This window comes from Coregonus lavaretus (genome assembly GCF_964263955.1).
Source record: "Coregonus lavaretus genome assembly, chromosome: 14".
NCBI lineage: Eukaryota > Metazoa > Chordata > Actinopteri > Salmoniformes > Salmonidae > Coregonus > Coregonus lavaretus.
Genome location: NC_140001.1, coordinates 3,985,316 through 4,008,382, shown reverse-complemented (window position 1 = coordinate 4,008,382; position 23,067 = coordinate 3,985,316). Strand labels below are relative to the sequence as shown.

The 23,067-nt window shown below is 46.0% G+C and overlaps 1 protein-coding gene across 1 annotated transcript; it reads right to left on the bottom strand.

Annotated features, from left to right (window-relative positions):
* Positions 1-7,277: 7,277 nt before the first annotated feature.
* LOC311141056 (uncharacterized protein) lies at positions 7,278-22,760 on the bottom strand. The gene is made up of 4 exons (XM_084176335.1): positions 22,666-22,760; positions 21,309-21,971; positions 10,309-10,538; positions 7,278-7,944 (listed from the first exon to the last, which is right to left on the bottom strand). The coding sequence occupies exons 1-4, from the start codon at positions 22,727-22,729 to the stop codon at positions 7,651-7,653; spliced, it is 1,251 nt and encodes a 416-aa protein (XP_084032461.1). The 5' UTR covers positions 22,730-22,760; the 3' UTR covers positions 7,278-7,650.
* Positions 22,761-23,067: the final 307 nt, after the last annotated feature.

Genomic DNA, 23,067 nt, shown 5'->3' with positions numbered 1-23,067 from the left:
GAGAGAGAGAGAGATAGGGGAGTCAGAGTAGCAGCCTGTGCGTCTGTTTACATCAGAATGGAGAGAGTAGCAGCCTGTGCGTCTGTTTACATCAGAATGGAGAGAGTAGCAGCCTGTGCGTCTGTTTACATCAGAATGGAGAGAGTAGCAGCCTGTGCGTCTGTTTACATCAGAATGGAGAGAGTAGCAGCCTGTGCGTCTGTTTACATCAGAATGGAGAGAGCAGCAGCCTGTGCGTCTGTTTACATCAGAATGGATAGAGTAGCAGCCTGTGCGTCTGTTTACATCAGAATGGATAGAGTAGCAGCCTGTGCGTCTGTTTACATCAGAATGGAGAGAGTAGCAGCCTGTGCGTCTGTTTACATCAGAATGGAGAGAGTAGCAGCCTGTGCGTCTGTTTACATCAGAATGGAGAGAGTAGCAGCCTGTGCGTCTGTTTACATCAGAATGGAGAGAGTAGCAGCCTGTGCGTCTGTTTACATCAGAATGGAGAGAGTAGCAGCCTGTGCGTCTGTTTACATCAGAATGGAGAGAGTAGCAGCCTGTGCGTCTGTTTACATCAGAATGGAGAGAGTAGCAGCCTGTGCGTCTGTTTACATCAGAATGGAGAGAGTAGCAGCCTGTGCGTCTGTTTACATCAGAATGGAGAGAGTAGCAGCCTGTGCGTCTGTTTACATCAGAATGGAGAGAGTAGCAGCCTGTGCGTCTGTTTACATCAGAATGGAGAGAGTAGCAGCCTGTGCGTCTGTTTACATCAGAATGGAGAGAGTAGCAGCCTGTGCGTCTGTTTACATCAGAATGGAGAGAGCAGCAGCCTGTGCGTCTGTTTACATCAGAATGGATAGAGTAGCAGCCTGTGCGTCTGTTTACATCAGAATGGATAGAGTAGCAGCCTGTGCGTCTGTTTACATCAGAATGGAGAGAGTAGCAGCCTGTGCGTCTGTTGCACCATGTGATTTACATCAGAATGGAGAGAGCAGCAGCCTGTGCGTCTGTTTACATCAGAATGGAGAGAGCAGCAGCCTGTGCGTCTGTTTACATCAGAATGGAGAGAGTAGCAGCCTGTGCGTCTGTTTACATCAGAATGGAGAGAGTAGCAGCCTGTGCGTCTGTTTACATCAGAATGGAGAGAGTAGCAGCCTGTGCGTCTGTTTACATCAGAATGGAGAGAGTAGCAGCCTGTGCGTCTGTTTACATCAGAATGGATAGAGTAGCAGCCTGTGCGTCTGTTTACATCAGAATGGAGAGAGTAGCAGCCTGTGCGTCTGTTTACATCAGAATGGAGAGAGTAGCAGCCTGTGCGTCTGTTTACATCAGAATGGAGAGAGTAGCAGCCTGTGCGTCTGTTTACATCAGAATGGAGAGAGTAGCAGCCTGTGCGTCTGTTTACATCAGAATGGAGAGAGTAGCAGCCTGTGCGTCTGTTTACATCAGAATGGAGAGAGTAGCAGCCTGTGCGTCTGTTTACATCAGAATGGAGAGAGTAGCAGCCTGTGCGTCTGTTTACATCAGAATGGAGAGAGTAGCAGCCTGTGCGTCTGTTTACATCAGAATGGAGAGCGTAGCAGCCTGTGCGTCTGTTTACATCAGAATGGAGAGAGTAGCAGCCTGTGCGTCTGTTTACATCAGAATGGATAGAGTAGCAGCCTGTGCGTCTGTTGCACCATGTGATTTACATCAGAATGGAGAGAGTAGCAGCCTGTGCGTCTGTTTACATCAGAATGGAGAGAGTAGCAGCCTGTGCGTCTGTTTACATCAGAATGGAGAGAGTAGCAGCCTGTGCGTCTGTTTACATCAGAATGGATAGAGTAGCAGCCTGTGCGTCTGTTTACATCAGAATGGAGAGAGTAGCAGCCTGTGCGTCTGTTGCACCATGTGTCTCGCGGTGAGAGGGAGATCATGAGACTTGGATTGGTTTAGCCTTGCCACTGGCTGGGTGATAGTGGAAAGCAAGTGGGAACAAATAAAACAGATTGCTGCTGCCCCCCCCCCCCCCCCCCCCCTCCCTCCCAGATATACATTGTTTTGGTTATTATGGACGGATGGTTTAGATGGTAACCTCACCGGCTGTGTAGGCATCTGTTTAAAAACACTATTGATCGTTCAAAGACTAAAGTATTACACAATATAGACAGAAGATATATTCATGAGTTAAATAAAATGTCAACATGTAGTTATGGGTTAACCAGGCAAATCAAAACGAATTCCTATGTACAAATACAATGACTGCCTGGCTATGAATAGCAGTACATTAATATCCATTACTTAAAATAAACACATGTATCCTATCCTATGTTTACGCCAACACCAATCTGTTCCCAGTCATTCCTTGGCACCATAGTTGGCACTACACTCTGCCCCACTCATTATCACATGCCCAAGCCACCCGATTGGACTACATGGGTGTCAAAATTGGGTGACAACTTGAGTCAAGATGTCTCGTGGCCGTTTTGAGTGAGCACAAGGGTAATTTCTCCCCACACTGAAACACTTCTGGAAGAAAAAAAAAAATGTTTTTGCTGCCAACATTGACAGATGGAATCCTTGTCATTGGCCTGATATTTACATTTTAGTCATTTTAGCAGACGCTCTTATCCAGAGCGACTTACAGTTAGTGAGTGCATACATTTTTCATTTTTTTATTTGTGCCACCCATAAGTGAGAAACCTACATGCCAAGTACAGGCCATATATTGTGTTCCATTCAGGTTATAGAAAACAGCAGAGGCTCTAAACTATCCGTTCAGACCCCCCAGTCCTACCCATCTACAGATTATAGAAACTGGGCTCTTTTAGTATTTCTCCAGCAGGTTTCATGAAGGAAAAAGCCTCCAAAGATAATAAAACAAATACTACAGTAATGTCCCCAAAAAAACTACAGTAATTACTGTTGTATATACACTACTATTTGTTTTACTAAAGTATTTATACTATAGTAAATTGTAAATACTACAGTACAATACAGTAAATACAACAGTATTCACTGTAGTGTTTTTGTGGACTTCAGGTCACTGATGGTGTGAGACCAGCAGTGGTCCTGGGCAGTAAAACACTACACAGGATATCCCATTCCCACGCCTCAGGCCTGGGTGGAGGCATGCAGGGAGAGAGGGGTTTGGCCCTAGACGGAGAGTACACCGTGGCAGAATACCTCAGTGAGCATAGCCTTGCTATTGAGAAAGGCCGCCATAGGCAGACCTGGCTCTCAAGAGAAGGACAGGCTATGTGCACACTGCCCACAAAATGAGGTAGAAACTGAGATGCACTTCCTAACCTCCTGCCAAATGTATGACCATATGAGACAACTCAAGGAATGTGACATTCATTTTGACGTTTTTGCCAAAAGAGATCTTAGTCGCGCAATTTTACATCTAACTAAGATGTTTGGTGCAGTGTTTTTCAATGAAAAAATATGCATGAAAACCAGTCTCTCGTTGAATGACAAATATTTTATTGAAGTATCCCTACTGTTGACCAATCACAGACAAAAGGGACCGAACAGCCAAAAACACCCTCACCGAAGTCCAAAATGAATAAAAAACGTCACAAAATGTCATCATAATATACGCAAACACACACTACCGAACTGTTTAGGCTGGAAAGCATGCAGACGCCTTTAGAGACATATTTCCCTCAGATTACCCAGACACACAAAGAATTAGAAAACTAATAAAATGTTGATAAACTCCCATATTAGCCAAAATACCAGTGTGCCATCACAACAGCAAGATTTGTGAAAAGGGCAACCAGTGAAGAACAAACACCATTATAAAGCCCTTTGAATTGAAAGAGAAAGACAGAGAGGGGGGAGAGAGAGAGGGGGAAGAGAGAGAGGGGGAAGAGAGAGAGGGGGGAGAGAGAGAGGGGGAAGAGAGAGAGGGGGAAGAGAGAGAGGGGGAAGAGAGAGAGGGGGAAGAGAGAGAGGGGGAGAAAGAGAGAGAGGGGAAAGAGAGAGAGAGGGGAAAGAGAGAGAGAGGGGAAAGAGAGAGAGAGGGGAAAGAGAGAGAGAGGGGAAAGAGAGAGAGGGGAAAGAGAGAGAAGGGGGAGAGAGAAGGGGAGAAAGAGAGAGATGAGGGACACTTGGAGGAGCCTAAATAAACAGCCCCCCACCCTTTAGTTAAACAATCAAAAAGCATGAAGAATGCCACTCACCCATAGCATTAAGAAGTGGAGTTGGCGATTAGGAACTAGATAGCCCCCATCCCAGACCTCAGCCGGTGAACCAAGGATAAGGGAAACGTATCTAGTGGTTATCTATATAGAATCTTTGCCTAAACCCTGCAGCTAAGCGAAGGCCATGGAAGGGACCCTGGTGTGGAGGTAAATAAAAACAAGCCACCTAGGTAGTAATGTTAAACAGTGTCATGGTAGAAAACACGTCCCATTATAAAGAAGTACATTCCGCACTTTAGTGAGGTGAGCACTCTTTAATACAGCAAAGATAAATGAACCTGATTTGCATAGCCAGTCATTGCAGTGGCTAGAAGAAGTAACCGTTGTGTGTTTTAGTCAAATCATACCAGCATAGCATACACCTACCTAGGTCCCATGGGTTGACCAGTGACTCCCAAACAAGGGGGTACTAGGACCTCTGGGGGTTCTTGGTCTATCCACAGGGGATACTTGAGAAGACTCATGAGACCATAAGCTTACTAGTAAAATGCACCTGAGGGGGTACTTCAGGGGTACTCCGGGCAGAGGAAAATTCAGTTGGTGGTACCCTGAAAAAGGTTGGGAACGACTGGGCTTGACAACTATTTTTTATGTTCATTTATTTAGGCTACAAATCTATTCCATATATTAAATCAAAGCACAGAGAATGTATCCAAATAAACCCTATAGCGCTTGAATCTCAACAAAAACTCACAAGGCAGACGCAGTAAAAACAGAACTCAAAATACTTTCCCCAACGGCAGCAACAGTAGCTTCCACACGCTGCCGTCCTCTCAGAGCGCGCATAACACCTACGCATACCGTGATAGTAAATATGGGTAGAAATTATTCTCAAACTAAACTCTAAAGCAAATTTATAAAACACCAATATTTACAGCAAATTAGGAAATAAAATGAAAATATCTCACCTCCGAATAAGTAACTGCGAGTAGAATCCGTAATATATCTTCCCCACTTGAATAAAGCAAGCACTTTCTCCAATGAAACCCGTGAGTTTCTACTGATATTCAGCCGCAGGTTTCCTCTGCCCTTATATTCAACATGTTCACTTGCAAATCAAGAGTAGAAGGAACGTGTATTCACGTTTTCACAAGGCTTGACCGAGTTCTTGGTAAGACACCCAAACATCCACATGCATATGCAGCGAGACTGTGGCGCGGAGATCCGCACTCCAAGCGTATTGACTTGTATGAGCTGGAGAAACCGGAAAAGCCTACTAATGGCTTGACTATACCGCAGGCCAGCCAATCAGAGACGAGAACGAGCTTGCACGGCATCGCTCACGTTTCAATGGGCAATTTCGTTTTACATAGCCCAGTGCCCCGGGTGTGCGGAGTTAGTTCGTTTTAGACCATTCAAATTGGTCCTCAAGTGAACTCTTAACTACCTGCCGCCTCAAAACGAGCTCGCCCAATCATAGCTGGATGGAGACTTGGAGCTCTTTGGCAATTTTACGCATGATGATATGCGATAATAAAGGAGAAAATATTTTAACACATGCATGTCATTATCATTGTAGGGATCCAATAATAAACTGTCGTGAATGGTGTCTAAAGCAATGTTTTCGGGGACAAATGTTATTTGCCACATGCGCCAAATACAACAGGTGTAGACCTCACAGTGAAATGCTTACTTACAAGCCCTTAACCAACAATGCAGTTTTAAGAAAATAAAAAAGTGTAAAGTAAAAAATAGATAAGTAAAAAATAAAAATAGCAAATAATTAAAGAGCAGCAGTAAAATAAAATAACATTAGGGAGGCTATATACAGGGGGGTACCGGTACAGAGTCAATGTGCGGGGGCACCGGTTAGTTGAGGTAATTGAGGTGATATGTACATGTGGGTACAGTTAAAGTGACTATGCACAGATAATAAACAGTAGCAGCAGCGTAAAAAAGGGAGTCAGGGTGGGGTGGGGTGGCAATGCAAATAGTCCGGGTAGCCATGATTAGCTGTTCAGGAGTCTTATGGCTTGGGGGTAGAAGCTGTTAAGAAGCCTTTTGGACCTAGACTTGGCGCTCCGGTACTGCTTGCCGTGCGGTAGCAGAGAGAACAGTCTATGACTAGGGTGGCTGGAGTCTTTGACAATTTTTAGGGCCTTCCTCTGACACCGCCTGGTATAGAGGTCCTGGATGGCAGGAAGCTTGGCCCCAGTGATGTACTGGGCCGTACGCACTACCCTCTATAGTGCTTTGCGGTCGTAGGCTGAGCAGTTGCCATACCAGGTGGTGATGCAACCAGTCAGGATGCTCTCGATGGTGCAGCTGTATAACTTTTTGAGGATCTGAAGACCCATGCCAAATCTTTTCAGTCTCCTGGGGGGGAATAGGCTTTATCGTGCCCTCTTCACGACTGTTTTGATGTGTTTGGACCATGATAGTTTGTTGGTGATGTGGACACCAAGGAACTTGAAGCTCTCAACCTGTTCCACTACAGCCCCGTCGATGAGAATTTTCCCTGTAGTCCACAATCATCTTCTTTGTCTTGGTCACGTTAAGGGAGAGGTTGTTATCCTGGCACCACACGGCCAGGTCTCTGACCTCCTCCCTATAGGCTGTCTCATCATTGTCGGTGATTAGGCCTACCACTGTTGTGTCGTCGGCAAACTTAATGATGGTGTTGGAGTCGTGCCTGGCCATGCAGTCATGGGTGAACAGGGAGTACAGGAGGGGACTGAGCACGCACCCCTGAGGGGCCCCCGTGTTGAGGATCAGCGTGGCAGATGTGTTGTTACCTACCCTTACCACATGCAGAATATAGTTTAGTGTAATTTATCTAAACATGCATAATGAAGCATTTTAGGCACTTGTGTGTGTCCTTGCCTATGGGATTTGCAGATGGCATGACAGGCTGTTTAATACCCATGTGTTATTACTACAGTGCATTCGGAAAGTATTTAGACCCCTTGACTTTTTCCACATTTTGTTACGTTACAGCCTTATTCTAAAATGGATCAAATTCATATTTTTCCTCATCAATCTACACAAAATACCCCATCTGGCAACAAACTGAACGAAATGGACTGAAACACGGGAGCAGAACTGTCAGCAAAAGTGAAACAGAACAGATGAGAGTACGCTTACACCAGATGAAAAGAAACCATATGAACACCAATACATTTTTTATTTGTGAAGTTGACAAAAGTAGATTGTGAAAAGAGAGAGAGAATAACGCTGAATTTAAGTTGCTTCACTGAGACCACTGAACCTTTGGAACGTCAGGCTTAAACCATTTTACGGTTAATTAAACAATTAACAAAGCAGATTAATTTCATGTTGGCCCTACACTCCGGCAAGAGGTAAACGTACATTCGGAGAGCCTACAAGTCCTTTCCAAATATGAAAAGGCATGGAGTGCTCAACCCCACCAGACCTGGGTCAAAAGAAACACACAGCCGTAGCGTACGTCAAATACTTCCGAGCTGTACTTAAGATGACCCGGGTCTGCACCCATTATGTCTTCTATAAAGACCTCTGATTATGTCCTGTCTCTGTCCTCAGTTCCATCATCATGCCTGGTAGTGGTCGACGCCCCAATCTCACCTGCCGCTACCCCCTCCACCCTGCTACACTGGTGGCAACAGCTGTGGCTGTGATGTGGTGTCTGCTTCGGTCTCTGCTGGTTCTGGGCCAGACCACTGAGGAGCGTTAGTACCCTGATTTCATGCTCCATACGGGCCCTCTCCCGCCGGTCCTCCCTGTCCGCGGCCTCCCTCTGCCTCAGTTCCTCCTTCTCCAGCCACTGGGACAGCAAGTCCTGCTGCCAGCGAGCCTGACATAGACACACAGAGAGAGAGAGAGAGTTTAGACACTGAGTTTTCTACCAAAAGCATTATGTACACCCATCTAGTACCGGGTCGGACCCCCTTTAACTCCAGAACAGCCCGAATTCTTTGGGCATGGAAACGTTGCTCAATTGGTATCAAGGGACCTAACGTGTGCCAGGAAAACATTCACCACACCACCAGCCTGTACCGTTGACACCAGGCAGGATGGGTCCATGGACTCACGCTGCTTACGCCAAATCCTGACTCTGCCATCATCATGACGCAACAGGAACTGGGATTCGTCGAACCAGGCAATGTTTTTCCCACTCCTCAATTGTCCAGTGTTGGTGATCGCTTGACCACTGTTTTTTTTAGCTGATAGGAGTGGAACCCGGTGTGGTCGTCTGCTGCAATAGCCCATCCGTGACAAGGACCAACGAGTTGTGTGGGTACGTGATGCCGTTCTGCACTAATGCGGTTCTCCTTAGCTCCCCATGAGCAACCTTCTGAAGGTCTAAAATTCAAATTAGAATCCAAATATTCATCATGAATGGATAAATGGAACCTGGGACAATAAACCGAAAATTACAGACAAAACGGCATTGCCTTCCTCTTACAGAAGTATTTTGCTTACGTCTGTAATATTTTGTGATTTTGCTGCTACACAACGTTCCTGTAGATTGTTCTAAAACCATGATTTGGTCAACAGTAATAACAGCCCTATGCATTATGTTGATTCCTGCCATGAAAGAGGAGGGAGAGATGTATTCTAAGAAGCACAAATGCACAACGCTATTGCGGGAAAAAATACAGTTTTCAATGAACTACTGTTGTTCTAGTTACAGAGAGGAGAGTCACAGCTTTCTTTGTGGCGCAGTGGTCTGTGCCACTAGAGATCCTGGTTCGAATCCAGGCTCTGTCGTAGCCGGCCGCGACCGGGAGACCCATGGGGCGGCGCACAATTGGCCCAGCGTCGTCCAGGGTAGGGGAGGGAATGGCCGGCAGGGGATGTAGCTCAGTTGGTAGAGCATGGCGTTTGCAACGCCAGGGTTGTGGGTTCGATTCCCAGTATGAAAAAAAATAATGTATGCACTCACTAACTGTAAGTTGCTCTGGATAAGAGCGTCTGCTAAATGACTAAAATATAATGTATCTCTTAATATTGAGTTAATGGCACCACTTTCAATCCAGAGTAGGTTTTAGTTAGGATGGTTTTGATGCGCGGAGCCATTTGAAGTGACTACGCCTACATCAAGTCTAGCGCTGGAAAGTTTTTGTAGGACATTTACTGATAGATTAATCAATTAGCCTACATGGCAACATATTCATATTTAGAGCTAGCAATCTGGCTAAGTGTTTGAGTTCCCCTTCATTTGAATAATAAAGTCTATAGGCTACAAAGATGTCAGCAAATTCTCTGTTATTGAGCAAAATAGTTACATTTATCGCAATATGACTTTAGTCCATATCGCCCAGCTCTATGCTCAACGGTGCTAACAATGTAAAAGTTAGCAGAACTGTATGTGTGCCAAAATAAATGCATCACAGAGTTCAAGTAACAGACACATCTCAACATCAACTGTTCAGAGGAGACTGTGTGAATCAGGCCTTCATAGTAAAATTGCTGCAAAGTAACCATAACTAAAGGACACCAATAAGAAGAAGAGACCTGCTCTGGCCACGAAACACGAGCAATTGACATTAGACTGGTGGAAATGTGTCCTTTGGTCTGATGAGTCCAAATTTGAGATTTTTGGTTCCAACTGCCGTGTCTTTGTGAGACGCAGAGTAGGTGAACGGATGATCTCCGCATGTGTGGTTCACACCGTGAAGCATGGAGGAGGTGGTGTGAGGGTGCTTTGCTGGTGACACTGACTGTGATTTATTTAGAATTCAATGCACACTTAACCAGCATGGCGACCACAGCATTCTGCAGCGATACGCCATCCCATCTGGTTTGGGCTTAGTGGGACAATCATTTGTTTTTCAACAGGACAGGCTGTGTAAGGGCTATTTGACCAAGAAGGAGAGTGATGGAGTGCTGCATCAGATGACCTGGCCTCCAAAATCCCCCCGACCTCAACCTAATTGAGATGGTTTGGGATGAGTCGGACCGCAGAGTGAAGGAAAAGCAGCCAACAAGTGCTCAGCATATGTGGGAACACCTTCAAGACTGTTGGAAAAGCATTCCAGGTGAAGCTGGTTGAGAGAATGCCAAGAGTGTGCAAAGCTGTCATCAAGGCAAAGGCTGGCTACTTTGAAGAATCTCAAATATAAAATATATTTTTGATTTGTTTAACACTTTTTTTGGTTACTACACGATTCCATGTGTGTTATTTTCATAGTTTCGATGTCTGTATGTCTCTGACCTGCTCCTGCCTCTGGCCTTCCAGCTGCACCATCAACTCCCGGGACTCTGAGACCAGCCTCTGGAAGCAGTCTGCCAGGTGCTTCAACACAGGCTCCAGGGACTGGGTGGAGGGGATGGCGGTAGCACTGCCCAGGTTGGGGCTATGGTCTGGGGGTGGAGAGAAAGGGGAAGCAGGCTGGGGTGGTGGGGGTGTTGACCTGGAGCTGCGGTCATCCTCCAATGGATGAACTGCAAGGCAAGAGATTAAATAGATTCACAAAAAAAAAAAAAAAAAAAAAAAATCAGATTAAATTAAAGCTTTATTGTTCCAACACTGGGCAATTTGATTTGCATGAAAATTGAGTAAACTGTTGATACAGTAGAGTACATTGCAAGGTTATTATAGTAAATTAAAACTGAAACGAAAATAAAAACAAAAATTGGAAAAAACAATTTAGTAAAATAAAAAATACAATAAAAAAAACACTTGAAAAAACAAACTATTCTGAAACTACTATTTTTGAATGCTAAAATAAAATAGAAACATTATAAATTATGTTTAGATTTAGTTTTATTTTTTTATTCTAAACTTTGGGCAAAAAATGAAATGGGGTTTCCAAGCTATTTTTATAACGAGGTTTTCGAGCTTCTGAATCTGGCGGGTAAAATGTTGCCAGTAGATGGCGATGTTTCAAATAGTCCTAGCTTGTGCATCACCATCACTAGCTAACAGGGAAGACATCTGAGGACGAGCACGGGGCGTGACTGGGCCAAGCTAGAGCAGATTGGGAAGTTGTTGGAGCCGTTTACTTCAAAACTGACAGCCGGTCGTGTGTCTGATGTGGTGCCAATCTTGAGGCATTCAACTACGGGTTGCAAAACAGTTGCCACGTGTCCTCCTGAAGTCACTGCGTGAGCGCTTGACATGCATACTGAATCGTCGGGCAGCCAACTTCGATCCAACCCCTGCAGCAGCTTGCCTGTCTCTGGCACGTTGCTCAACAGAGATGGAGCCACTGATGAGGGAATATGGCTGTGCGATATGGCCTCACATCTAGATGTTTTTTTAAACTTATGGCCAACATTTATTTATTTATATCTAAGTTTTGTTGTACAATTAAAAGGTCAAATACACTACATTTCAAACAGTCAGCAATAATTTAATAATTATATTAGACCACCTAATAATTATATTATTCTATCGAAATAGTTTTACCTACTTTTTTGCAATAATCACTGATCTGGCTTTTAAGTCTCTGAAAATGCCTTTTTAGTTAAAACCATGCATAATCTTTGGCTAAAATGCTGCTAGCGGTACGTGGTATTATAATGCAGCGCGACAAATATCCCAGAATTAATGTTCATTGATACTCCCGCTTTAGTAGTGTCTGCTCTGAGCGCAATTTGAGTTGAGACATAAAAAAGGTTAGAAAGGTTAACTTCTCCTCTATTACAGTAAAATAATGGCTCAATGTGTTTGTGTCCATATGACCGATTCTGTTGGACCAAATTGCAAATAGCGAGTTGAAACCGCTTGTCAGAGAGGAGGAAGTGATCTCTCATCTTTGTTGTTGTGAGTGGCAAGGGGGGGAAGAGAGGAAGAGGCGAAGCGAAAGGTTTCACTCTAGCCAAGATTTGTCCAAAATAAGCCCAATGTGTTTCTATGGCCTGCCTTCACGCCTTTGGGACAACGGCTCCCATTGTTAGGGTTGAGATGTGAGCATCTCCTCATTACACACGGATCTCTGGTGTAAATGGGAAGGTGTGAAGGAGACGAGACCAAAAAAGACAACATGAGAACAAGCGAACACAAACGCTACGAAAATCAAAAAAAAATAAATAAAAAAAAACTTGATTCTTGCGATACAGGCGTTTGGAATATTGCACAAAAAACATAATTTGAATTAATTAAATATATCGCTCAGCCTATGAGGGAAGCAGAGTCTTTTGTACTTCAGCAAATCAGAGAGTACATCTGTGGAGCAGCAGGACCGCAGGAAGACGGTTGATTTGAAAACCAATAGAACTTGAAAGAAAAAGGCTACTGGTTTCAATGGCATATGGACGTCTTTATAAAGTAATTGCCTGCACGTTTGGTTGGATTTTGGCTACTTTGAAGCCATGCCTCATAATATGTAGTAAAATGTTCAGGTTTCAAACAATTAAGCATGTTTTCAAAATGCATACTGCCTCCAGGTCATTGCAAAGTGGCGTGTGACGCGCTGAAGCCTTCCTAGTTGCCTATACACTTCAATGGTGAATGGGAAGCGCTTCAATTACTAGTTGAGAAATAAAAATAGCTATTTTTAATCGTGGCCATTGTATTTATTTATTTTTATTTTTATTTTGTACATGTGATTGCCTTTAGAATTGTTGTGCAATGAGGCAAACTTTTATAATTTTTGCAACCAGGAAAAAGGCAGAGTGATATTAATATTACATAACATGTCAAATGTGCCATGACTTCATTTAATTGTTTTTTCCTCTCTCTTTCTGTCAGATAAAGGTACTTGATTCGTCTTACATATACTACTAAAGCTAAATAAGCACTGGATTGGTGTAAACTTGGGCAAGAGAGTTTCCTTCCACCATACTTCTTGCACCAGTCTAGGCGCTTATCCTTTAAATCCAAGTCACATTAGGATTGATTGATAATTTAAATGTAACCAAACCTGTGTCCAGGCCCAGGAGCTGTATGGAGTCCTCTAGTGGCCAAAAGCCTGTGTTAGCATGGGCAGCGCCATTGATGACTTTCACCATTTTGATTTAGTCAACTTCATTGGCTGATCCTTTCTGATGAACCGGTTGGCATGACCTGACGACCCGGTTGGGGTCTTGACAGCCGGGTCATCAGGAAGAATCAGCCAATTAATTTCACTTGTGAAGAAGAACATTTACTATTTCAAGATGGAGATGGCCCCAATAGTGCTACACGGATGGTGCTACCCCATGCTCTCACTGATGCCATCATGACACAGATACAGAGATGTTGTCTATCCAAGTCTATGGTCCTGGCCCATCACCTTATGTATTACTACCCCCCCCCAGTGGCAAGAAGTGACATCCCAAAAAACAAACTATAGTCCTACAACACTTAACTGGCTCCTAGCCGCCCACACTGTCCCTTGATAAAGAAAAGGAAAGCCTCACACTCTAGGAGCTCAGATGCAATAACTGTAAAACCAACGTTTGGACAGACGAGCTGTCTTCATCAGGGTACAAGCTTGTCTGTCGAAATGTTGGTTACTAAAATATTGCATCTGAGCTCCTAGAGTGTGAGGCACTCCTTTTCTTTATCAAGTGTTCTACTCCGCTAGCCAGCAAAGCAAATCAAATCAAATTGTATTGGCCACATGCACATTACAGTGAAATGCTTACTTACAGCCCTTAACCAACAATGCATTTATTTTGTAATAAAAAAGTCCCTTGACACAGATACAGAGTGACATCCCAAAAAAAACTACTCAAAGCCTACAACACATCCATGGCTGCCAATATAGGCTACTTTCTAAAACTAAAAAATGTAAAAATGAAATATAAAATGTTTTTTTTTTATCAAACTGAAACTAAATAGAAACTAGTAAATTAACTCTGAAAACAAACTGAAACTAAACTGAATTTAAAATAAAACAAAAAACGAATAGAAAAAAAAAAAAAAACTAATTAAATCGTTAAACTATAATAACCTTGGTACATTGTGCTTCAGCCAATCTGATGTAGAGTTAATTGCCTAGGGAGCACGGAACTCAGTGAAAGCCAATCTGATTTGTTAGAAATGATCATTTAAAAAAGGTAGACGGAGCGAGATGACATTGCAATTAACAGCACTGCAGATATTGGAATGAATGTGATGCAAAACTTTGCTCTCACTAAGTCACACAGAGTATATGAGCACGGCTGCTAAAACGTAGCCACGGGACCAAAACAGCAGAGGCGTTTAGCCTCGAACTTCCAAGTTGTTAGTTGTTGCAGAAATTGACCCACTATGTGTTTACAGTTCTTTGTGCTTGTGTCGTTCCATGTAATTTCAGCCATGACACCCACCAACTCAGATTGTTCTGAAATCGTTTCTGTAGTTGAGGAGTTTACCACATCAGTCACTGGCTTCATTAATAAGTGCATCAACGACTTTGTCCCCACGGTGTCCGTACGTACATATCTCAATCAGAAGCCATGGATTACAGGCAACATCCGAACTGAGCTAAAGGCTAGAGATGCAGTTTTTAAGGAGAGTGACACGAATCCTACTACACCGGCTCTGACGCTCTTCGGATGTTGCAGGGCTTACAAAATATAATGGATTACAAAAGGCAAACCCAGCCGCGAGCTGCCCAGTGACGCGAGCCTACCAGAAGAGCTGAATGCCTTCAATGCTCGCTTCGAGGCAAGCAACACTGAACCATGCATGACAGCACCAGCTGTTCCGGACAACTGTGTGATCACGCTTTCCGTTGCTGATGTGAGTAAGACCTTTAAACAAGTTAACATTCACAAGGCCGCAGGGCCCGACAGATTACCAGGACACGTACTCAGAGCATATGCTGACCAGCTGGCAAGCGTCTTCACTGACATTTTCAACCTCTCCCTAACACAGTCTGTAATACCTTAATGTTTCAAGCAGACCACCATAGTCCCTGTGCCCAAGAACACCAAGGTAACCTGTCTAAATGACTATCGTCCCATAGCACTCACATCTGCTTTGAAACGCCATCGTCCCAGACACCCTGGACCCACTCCAATTCGTATACCGCCTCAACAGATCTCTATTGCACTCCACACTGCCTTTTCCCACCTGGACAAGAGGGAACACGTATGTGAGAATGCTGCTCATTGACTACAGCTCAGCGTTCAACACCATAGTGCCCTCCAAGCTCATCACTAAGCTAAGGACTCTGGGACTAAACACCTCCCTCTGCAACTGGATCCTGGACTTCCTGACGGGCCGCCCCCAGGTGGTAAGGGTAGGTAACAACACATCTGCCACGCTGATCCTCAACACGGAGGCCCCTCAGGGGTGCGTGCTCAGTCCCCTCCTGTACTCCCTGTTCACCCATGACTGCATGGCCAGGCACGACTCCAACACCATCATTAAGTTTGCCGACGACACAACAGTGGTAGGCCTGATCACCGATGACGATGAGACAGCCTATAGGGAGGAGCTCAGAGACCGACAACAACCTCTCCCTCAACGTCAGCAACACAAAGGAGCTGATCGTGGACTACAGGAAACGGAGGGCCGAGCACGCCCCCATTCACATCGACGGGGCTATAGTGGAGCGGGTCGAGAGCTTCAAGTTCCTTGGCGTCTACATCACTAAAGGCGTCAGCATGCTTCAGTTCGGCTGGCGCCTTGCCGAACTTGGCTAGCGTAACCAATTTTTTTTTTAAACATGAAAACAAGTCGTCTTAACGTTGAATGACAAATACTTTATTTAAGAATCCCTACTGTTGACCAATCACTGGCGAAGGGGCGTAAACTTCGGCTCCAAACTTCGGCTTGCCTCCAGAAAAAAATGCTGGTGCCCGAACAGACAAAAAAAAAAACATCTCCGAAGTCCAAAACGAACAAAAACGTCACAAAAATGTCATCAGAATATATGGTACGAACTCTTCCGAACTGTTTTTCGGCTGGGAAGCGGACGCCTTAAGGATCTGTCATGGCCCTCACACACCAACCTCCCGAGTGGCGCAGTGGTCTAAGGCGCCGCATCGCAGCGCTAACTGTGCCACTAGAGATCCTGGTTCGAATCCAGGCTCTGTCGCAGCCGGCCGCGACCGGGAGACCCATGAGGCGGCGCACAATTGGCCCAGCGTCGTCCAGGGTAGGGGAGGGAATGGCCGGCAGGGGATGTAGCTCAGTTGATAGAGCATGGCGTTTGCAACGCCAGGGTTGTGGGTTCGATTCCCACGGGGGGGCCAGTATAAAAAAAATATATATATATGTATTCACTAACTGTAAGTCGCTCTGGATAAGAGCGTCTGCTAAATGACTAAAATGTAAATGTAAACACAGTCGTGAAGAGGGCACGACGACGCCTCTTCCCCCTCAGGCTGGGCCCTCAGATCCTCAAAAAGTAATACAGCTGCACCATTGAGAGTATCTTGACTGGCTGCATCATCGCTTGGTGTGGCAACTGCTTGGCATCCGACCGCAAGGCGCTACAGAGGGTAGTGCGTACAGCCGAGGTCCCTGCCATCCAGGACCTCTATACCAGGCGGTGGTCAGACGAAGGCCCTAAAAATGGTCAGACTCTAGCCACCCAAGCCATAGACTGATCTCTCAGCTACGGCACGCAGAACCGATGCACCAAGTCCGGAACCAACATGACCCCTGAACCCCAAGCCATAATAGTTAACCAAATAGCTACCCGGACATCGACCCTTTTTGCACTAACTTTTATGACTCATCACATATACGCTGCTGCTACTACTTATTATCTGTCATCTATTCCTGTACATATCTACCTCAATTACGTCGTACCCCTGCACATCGACTCGGTACTGGAAGCCAAGTTATCGTTACTCGTTGTGTATTTATTATTACGTGTTTTACTTTTCTATTATTTCTCTATTTTCTTTCTTTCTGCGTTGTTGCTGAGAGAACGTAGGTCTAGAATGGGACGCAAAGACCCGTCCCTTTCCGGGAACCAGGAAATACCAGCCGTCCTGGCTCTTCGACAAAGGAACTACTCAGATTGCCTGTTTCTGGAGACGGGAGGATATTTCCTCCCTCAAAAAGGACGCTGAGTCCTCCGGAACAGTCGACACGATGACACTGCAGAAGCGTTGGGGATGCACAACGAATTGTCGTCACTGTTCGCATGATCCAGGGCGACACTGCGCATGCATGCCACTGGTCCGAGCAGACAGCGAGCCTCCAATGAAGTGTCAGCTGAAGGGGTGGGACGCCACCTTGTGGACTGGGAGAGATTGGTTCTTCTTCCATTTCCACCACTCTGGACAATCGTGTGTCTATACATGGAGAAGGAACACTTTTCCTCAAACTCACATGCGGGAGACACAACACTTTGACACCCGCGAACACTGCAGAACTTTGAGGATGAAAAAAACTGTGTTTATGTGCCAAGATTTTCCTAAAGCCCGGCCAACTCTGGGTACAAGGGCTCCAGCAATCAGTGACGTCCACTGATTGGCAGTGCCACCTGGGAGAACTCACAATGAGCCTCACTCGGTGTACACTGCACCCTTATGGGTGTACACTGCCCCCAGCAATGGCTGACGTAGTACCCCGTTTGGCGTAACAAAACGTGGGGGCACTGTCATCACAGCAATGATGTCACTATCGGAAACACCAAGCCCCCTAAAGAATGCTACACGATTGTCAAGAGAACCTGCGCTGCGGACTAGCAGGGGTACAGTGCCAGCCATCCCCTAGTCTCAAACACAAACTGATTTGAGCGAAGGCAGCCCGAGCATGCACCGAGCCGAGACATACAAGACAACCAAAGTGATTATCTTTTAATTAATTGGGGCATGGTCGCGAACCCAAACCCAGCTTGTTAGCCTTCGTCGTTTCGGTCGCATTAGCCATCTTACTTATTGCTATAGCCAGGCCAAGCAATTAGAAGAATAAGGAATTGTTCGTTATTAGGAAACTTTTGAGAACCATACAAACTTCAGCACACAACGTTCCAAGGGATGAGCACGCTCTACCACTAAGGGACAGTTTAGTCCAGGGGATGAGCACGCTCTACCACTAAGGGACAGTTTAGTCCAGGGGATGAGCACGCTCTACCACTAAGGGACAGTTTAGTCCAGGGGATGAGCACGCTCTACCACTAAGGGACAGTTTAGTCCAGGGGATGAGCACGCTCTACCACTAAGGGACAGTTTAGTCCAGGGGATGAGCACGCTCTACCACTAAGGGACAGTTTAGTCCAGGGGATGAGCACGCTCTACCACTAAGGGACGAGTTTAGTCCAGGGGATGAGCACGCTCTACCACTAAGGGACGAGTTTAGTCCAGGGGATGAGCACGCTCTACCACTAAGGGACAGTTTAGTCCAGGGGATGAGCACGCTCTACCACTAAGGGACAGTTTAGTCCAGGGGATGAGCACGCTCTACCACTAAGGGACAGTTTAGTCCAGGGGATGAGCACGCTCTACCACTAAGGGACAGTTTAGTCCAGGGGATGACCACGCTCTACCACTAAGGGACAGTTTAGTCCAGGGGATGAGCACGCTCTACCACTAAGGGACAGTTTAGTCCAGGGGATGAGCACGCTCTACCACTAAGGGACAGTTTAGTCCAGGGGATGAGCACGCTCTACCACTAAGGGACAGTTTAGTCCAGGGGATGAGCACGCTCTACCACTAAGGGACAGTTTAGTCCAGGGGATGAGCACGCTCTACCACTAAGGGACAGTTTAGTCCAGGGGATGAGCACGCTCTACCACTAAGGGACAGTTTAGTCCAGGGGATGAGCACGCTCTACCACTAAGGGACAGTTTAGTCCAGGGGATGAGCACGCTCTACCACTAAGGGACAGTTTAGTCCAGGGGATGAGCACGCTCTACCACTAAGGGACAGTTTAGTCCAGGGGATGAGCACGCTCTACCACTAAGGGACAGTTTAGTCCAGGGGATTAGCACGCTCTACCACTAAGGGACAGTTTAGTCCAGGGGATGAGCACGCTCTACCACTAAGGGACAGTTTAGTCCAGGGGATGAGCACGCTCTACCACTAAGGGACAGTTTAGTCCAGGGGATGAGCACGCTCTACCACTAAGGGACAGTTTAGTCCAGGGGATGAGCACGCTCTACCACTAAGGGACAGTTTAGTCCAGGGGATGAGCACGCTCTACCACTAAGGGACAGTTTAGTCCAGGGGATGAGCACGCTCTACCACTAAGGGACGAGTTTAGTCCAGGGGATGAGCACGCTCTACCACTAAGGGACAGTTTAGTCCAGGGGATGAGCACGCTCTACCACTAAGGGACAGTTTAGTCCAGGGGATGAGCACGCTCTACCACTAAGGGACAGTTTAGTCCAGGGGATGAGCACGCTCTACCACTAAGGGACAGTTTAGTCCAGGGGATGAGCACGCTCTACCACTAAGGGACAGTTTAGTCCAGGGGATGAGCACGCTCTACCACTAAGGGACGAGTTTAGTCCAGGGGATGAGCACGCTCTACCACTAAGGGACAGTTTAGTCCAGGGGATGAGCACGCTCTACCACTAAGGGACAGTTTAGTCCAGGGGATGAGCACGCTCTACCACTAAGGGACAGTTTAGTCCAGGGGATGAGCACGCTCTACCACTAAGGGACAGTTTAGTCCAGGGGATGAGTACGCTCTACCACTAAGGGACAGTTTAGTCCAGGGGATGAGCACGCTCTACCACTAAGGGACAGTTTAGTCCAGGGGATGAGCACGCTCTACCACTAAGGGACAGTTTAGTCCAGGGGATGAGCACGCTCTACCACTAAGGGACAGTTTAGTCCAGGGGATGAGCACGCTCTACCACTAAGGGACAGTTTAGTCCAGGGGATGAGCACGCTCTACCACTAAGGGACAGTTTAGTCCAGGGGATGAGCACGCTCTACCACTAAGGGACAGTTTAGTCCAGGGGATGAGCACGCTCTACCACTAAGGGACGAGTTTAGTCCAGGGGATGAGCACGCTCTACCACTAAGGGACAGTTTAGTCCAGGGGATGAGCATGCTCTACCACTAAGGGACAGTTTAGTCCAGGGGATGAGCATGCTCTACCACTAAGGGACAGTTTAGTCCAGGGGATGAGCACGCTCTACCACTAAGGGACAGTTTAGTCCAGGGGATGAGCACGCTCTACCACTAAGGGACAGTTTAGTCCAGGGGATGAGCATGCTCTACCACTAAGGGACAGTTTAGTCCAGGGGATGAGCACGCTCTACCACTAAGGGACAGTTTAGTCCAGGGGATGAGCACGCTCTACCACTAAGGGACAGTTTAGTCCAGGGGATGAGCACGCTCTACCACTAAGGGACAGTTTAGTCCAGGGGATGAGCACGCTCTACCACTAAGGGACAGTTTAGTCCAGGGGATGAGCACGCTCTACCACTAAGGGACAGTTTAGTCCAGGGGATGAGCACGCTCTACCACTAAGGGACAGTTTAGTCCAGGGGATGAGCACGCTCTACCACTAAGGGACAGTTTAGTCCAGGGGATGAGCACGCTCTACCACTAAGGGACAGTTTAGTCCAGGGGATGAGCACGCTCTACCACTAAGGGACAGTTTAGTCCAGGGGATGAGCACGCTCTACCACTAAGGGACAGTTTAGTCCAGGGGATGAGCACGCTCTACCACTAAGGGACAGTTTAGTCCAGGGGATGAGCACGCTCTACCACTAAGGGACAGTTTAGTCCAGGGGATGAGCACGCTCTACCACTAAGGGACAGTTTAGTCCAGGGGATGAGCACGCTCTACCACTAAGGGACGAGTTTAGTCCAGGGGATGAGCACGCTCTACCACTAAGGGACAGCCAGACACAAAGAACTGATTCCATTACATAGGATGAAGAAACAAGCCACCGCTCCATACTACTTGTCAGACACAAAGAACTGATACTATATCCTTGTTGTTGGGGTGGGATTGGCGTGCGGTGTGGGGGTTCGTGGGTGGCTTTTGACCATTTCTTTGGATTCCTCATGACTAACTCATTGTTTAAAAAAAAGGTTGGTCCAAATCGGATGTTAGGTACTATATTTATTTAATATTATATGAATCCTATAAATAAATTTAAAAAACGCCAATTTGGATGCAATCAATTAGGTTAATTTCTCAGCGATTAAATTATATTTCAACAAAATAATATTTCAGGAACGCTAATCTTATCTGTTTCTACCAACAGAAACAATTTCAGAACAATGTGAGATGGTGTGTGTTCAAAATCCTCTTTCTTGTTGTTTTTGAGCTGTAACGACCCAATTTCAACGTCATCTCGCTGAGTCTACCTTTAAATGATAATGATAGTGGCACTGATAGCAGAAAGTGTGACAGACAGACAGTAGAATACATACCAACAGGTTCATGACAGTCGTTGCTGTGCTCTAGAAAAGCATCATGGCGTCTTCCACCCGGGCCAGCCAGTGACCGAGTGGTGATTCCTACGCCGTTGAACTCGTAGTCGTCTGTGTCCTCTGCCTCTCTGTCCTCCTCCTCCACCTTCATCTCAGACACCAGATACCGGGATTGTCGTCCTGCTGTCCCCTCAGAAGATCCAAAATGGCGTCCTCCTCCTAGTCCTCCAATCCCTTCAGATCCAAAATAGCGCCCTGTTCCTACGATCAATTCAGACCCAAAATGGTACCCTCCTAATCCTCCTATGCCTTCAGGAGATCCAAAATGGCGCCCTCCTCCAGTCCCCTCCACAGCGCGGTTTCTCCCCAGCACAGCATCCATCTCAGCGTAGTACCTGAAATTGCAGGGCTGGGAGTCGTCCTCGCTCATCAGCAGCTTGGCTCTGACGTAGTTGGCCTTGAGGGTCTTGACGCGGAGCCGGCACTGATGAGGGCTGCGTGAGAAGCCCAAGTCACACATGCGGGCTGAGAGGTGTTTGAAGACATGGCGGTTACGGACATTCTCTGCCAGGCTCTTCTGCACGCGCTCGTCACTCCAGGCACACAGCAACACCTGGGTCTCTTCCACCGTCCAGTTGACGGAGCGCTCGGCCTCTCGCTTTCCTGCAGGAAAGAGTATAGTACAGTTACAGTTATAGTAATGTTCAAACACGATGGCTGACTGTGGCAACACCTTATCAACATGTACAGGAGCTAGGTTTATACAGTGCAGAGGCTGGTGGGAAACTACATGTTTGACTCCGTTCCATTAATTCCATTCCAGCCATTACAATAAGCCCGTCCTCCTATAGCTCATCCCACCAGCCTCCCCTGATACAGTGGTACTAGCTGATATTACTGGACGTGTTGCGTCGAAGCAAATGACACTGAATTACAGGAAAACAGGTGTGTCTTAATTCCTGGCTGCAAAAGTGTGAAGCATGCAGACTACTGACGGTGCTAGAGTCCCTTAGTTATGAAGTCCCTTTAAATAACAAGCTAAAATCTCTCAAATGTTAGCTAGAATGTTTGGCAACAGTACCGTGACTGTTGACAATTATTTTTAAAGTACCTAGCTAGTTAGCTACTAAGCAAGAGTAGTTTCAGTTTGCTAACTAATATCAAAAACGGGCATATCAAGGCTATAAAACATGCGCATCTTCGATAACAAAGTGAAATCGAAGCATTGCCATGATGTCTAGCTAGCTAGCGCTTTCCTGACTTTGGCTAGCTTCACAGCACGTTATGAATGAGAGATGCATGTAACGTTAGCTATTTGTAAAACGTTAAAACATACAGCACCTTTTCATTAACTTACTTTTAGTAGAAGTTGTCACCGAGTTGATAATTGGAGGATTCATTTTTGCTTTCGTTGTAAACATCCACAGATAACGGTGTGGTTTCCTCTCTTCCGGTTTCAGAGTATTGTTTGCGTGACGCCACCAAGAGACAAGAGAACGTTTCATTTTTTTAATAATGTAAGAACTGAAAGCTACAATAGTAAATAGTCTATTGAATTCAATATTAAAATACCACATAAAATGTTCCCAAGTAAAGTATGTGATCAGGCAAAAATAAAGAAAAGACAAATGTTTTTACTCATCATAATGTATTAAAATTGCTCTCTCTCCTAATAAGACAATGTGAGAACAGTGTGTCTTGTAAAGCACTGGCTGGGTCTATGTGCATTCTCAGGCAGGCTGCTGGAAGCATTACACCC

What these genes read in the sequence shown, in the direction of transcription:
- LOC311141056 (XM_084176335.1), bottom strand. Translation starts at nt 22,729, where the DNA reads ATGTTTACAACGAAAGCAAAAATGAATCCTCCAATTATCAACTCGGTG. An exon ending in GGTGACAACTTCTACTAAAA is followed by an intron (nt 21,972 to 22,665) that starts GTAAGTTAATGA and finishes TCTTTCCTGCAG; the next exon opens with GAAAGCGAGAGGCCGAGCGC. An exon ending in CGACTGTCATGAACCTGTTG is followed by an intron (nt 10,539 to 21,308) that starts GTATGTATTCTA and finishes CTTGCCTTGCAG; the next exon opens with TTCATCCATTGGAGGATGAC.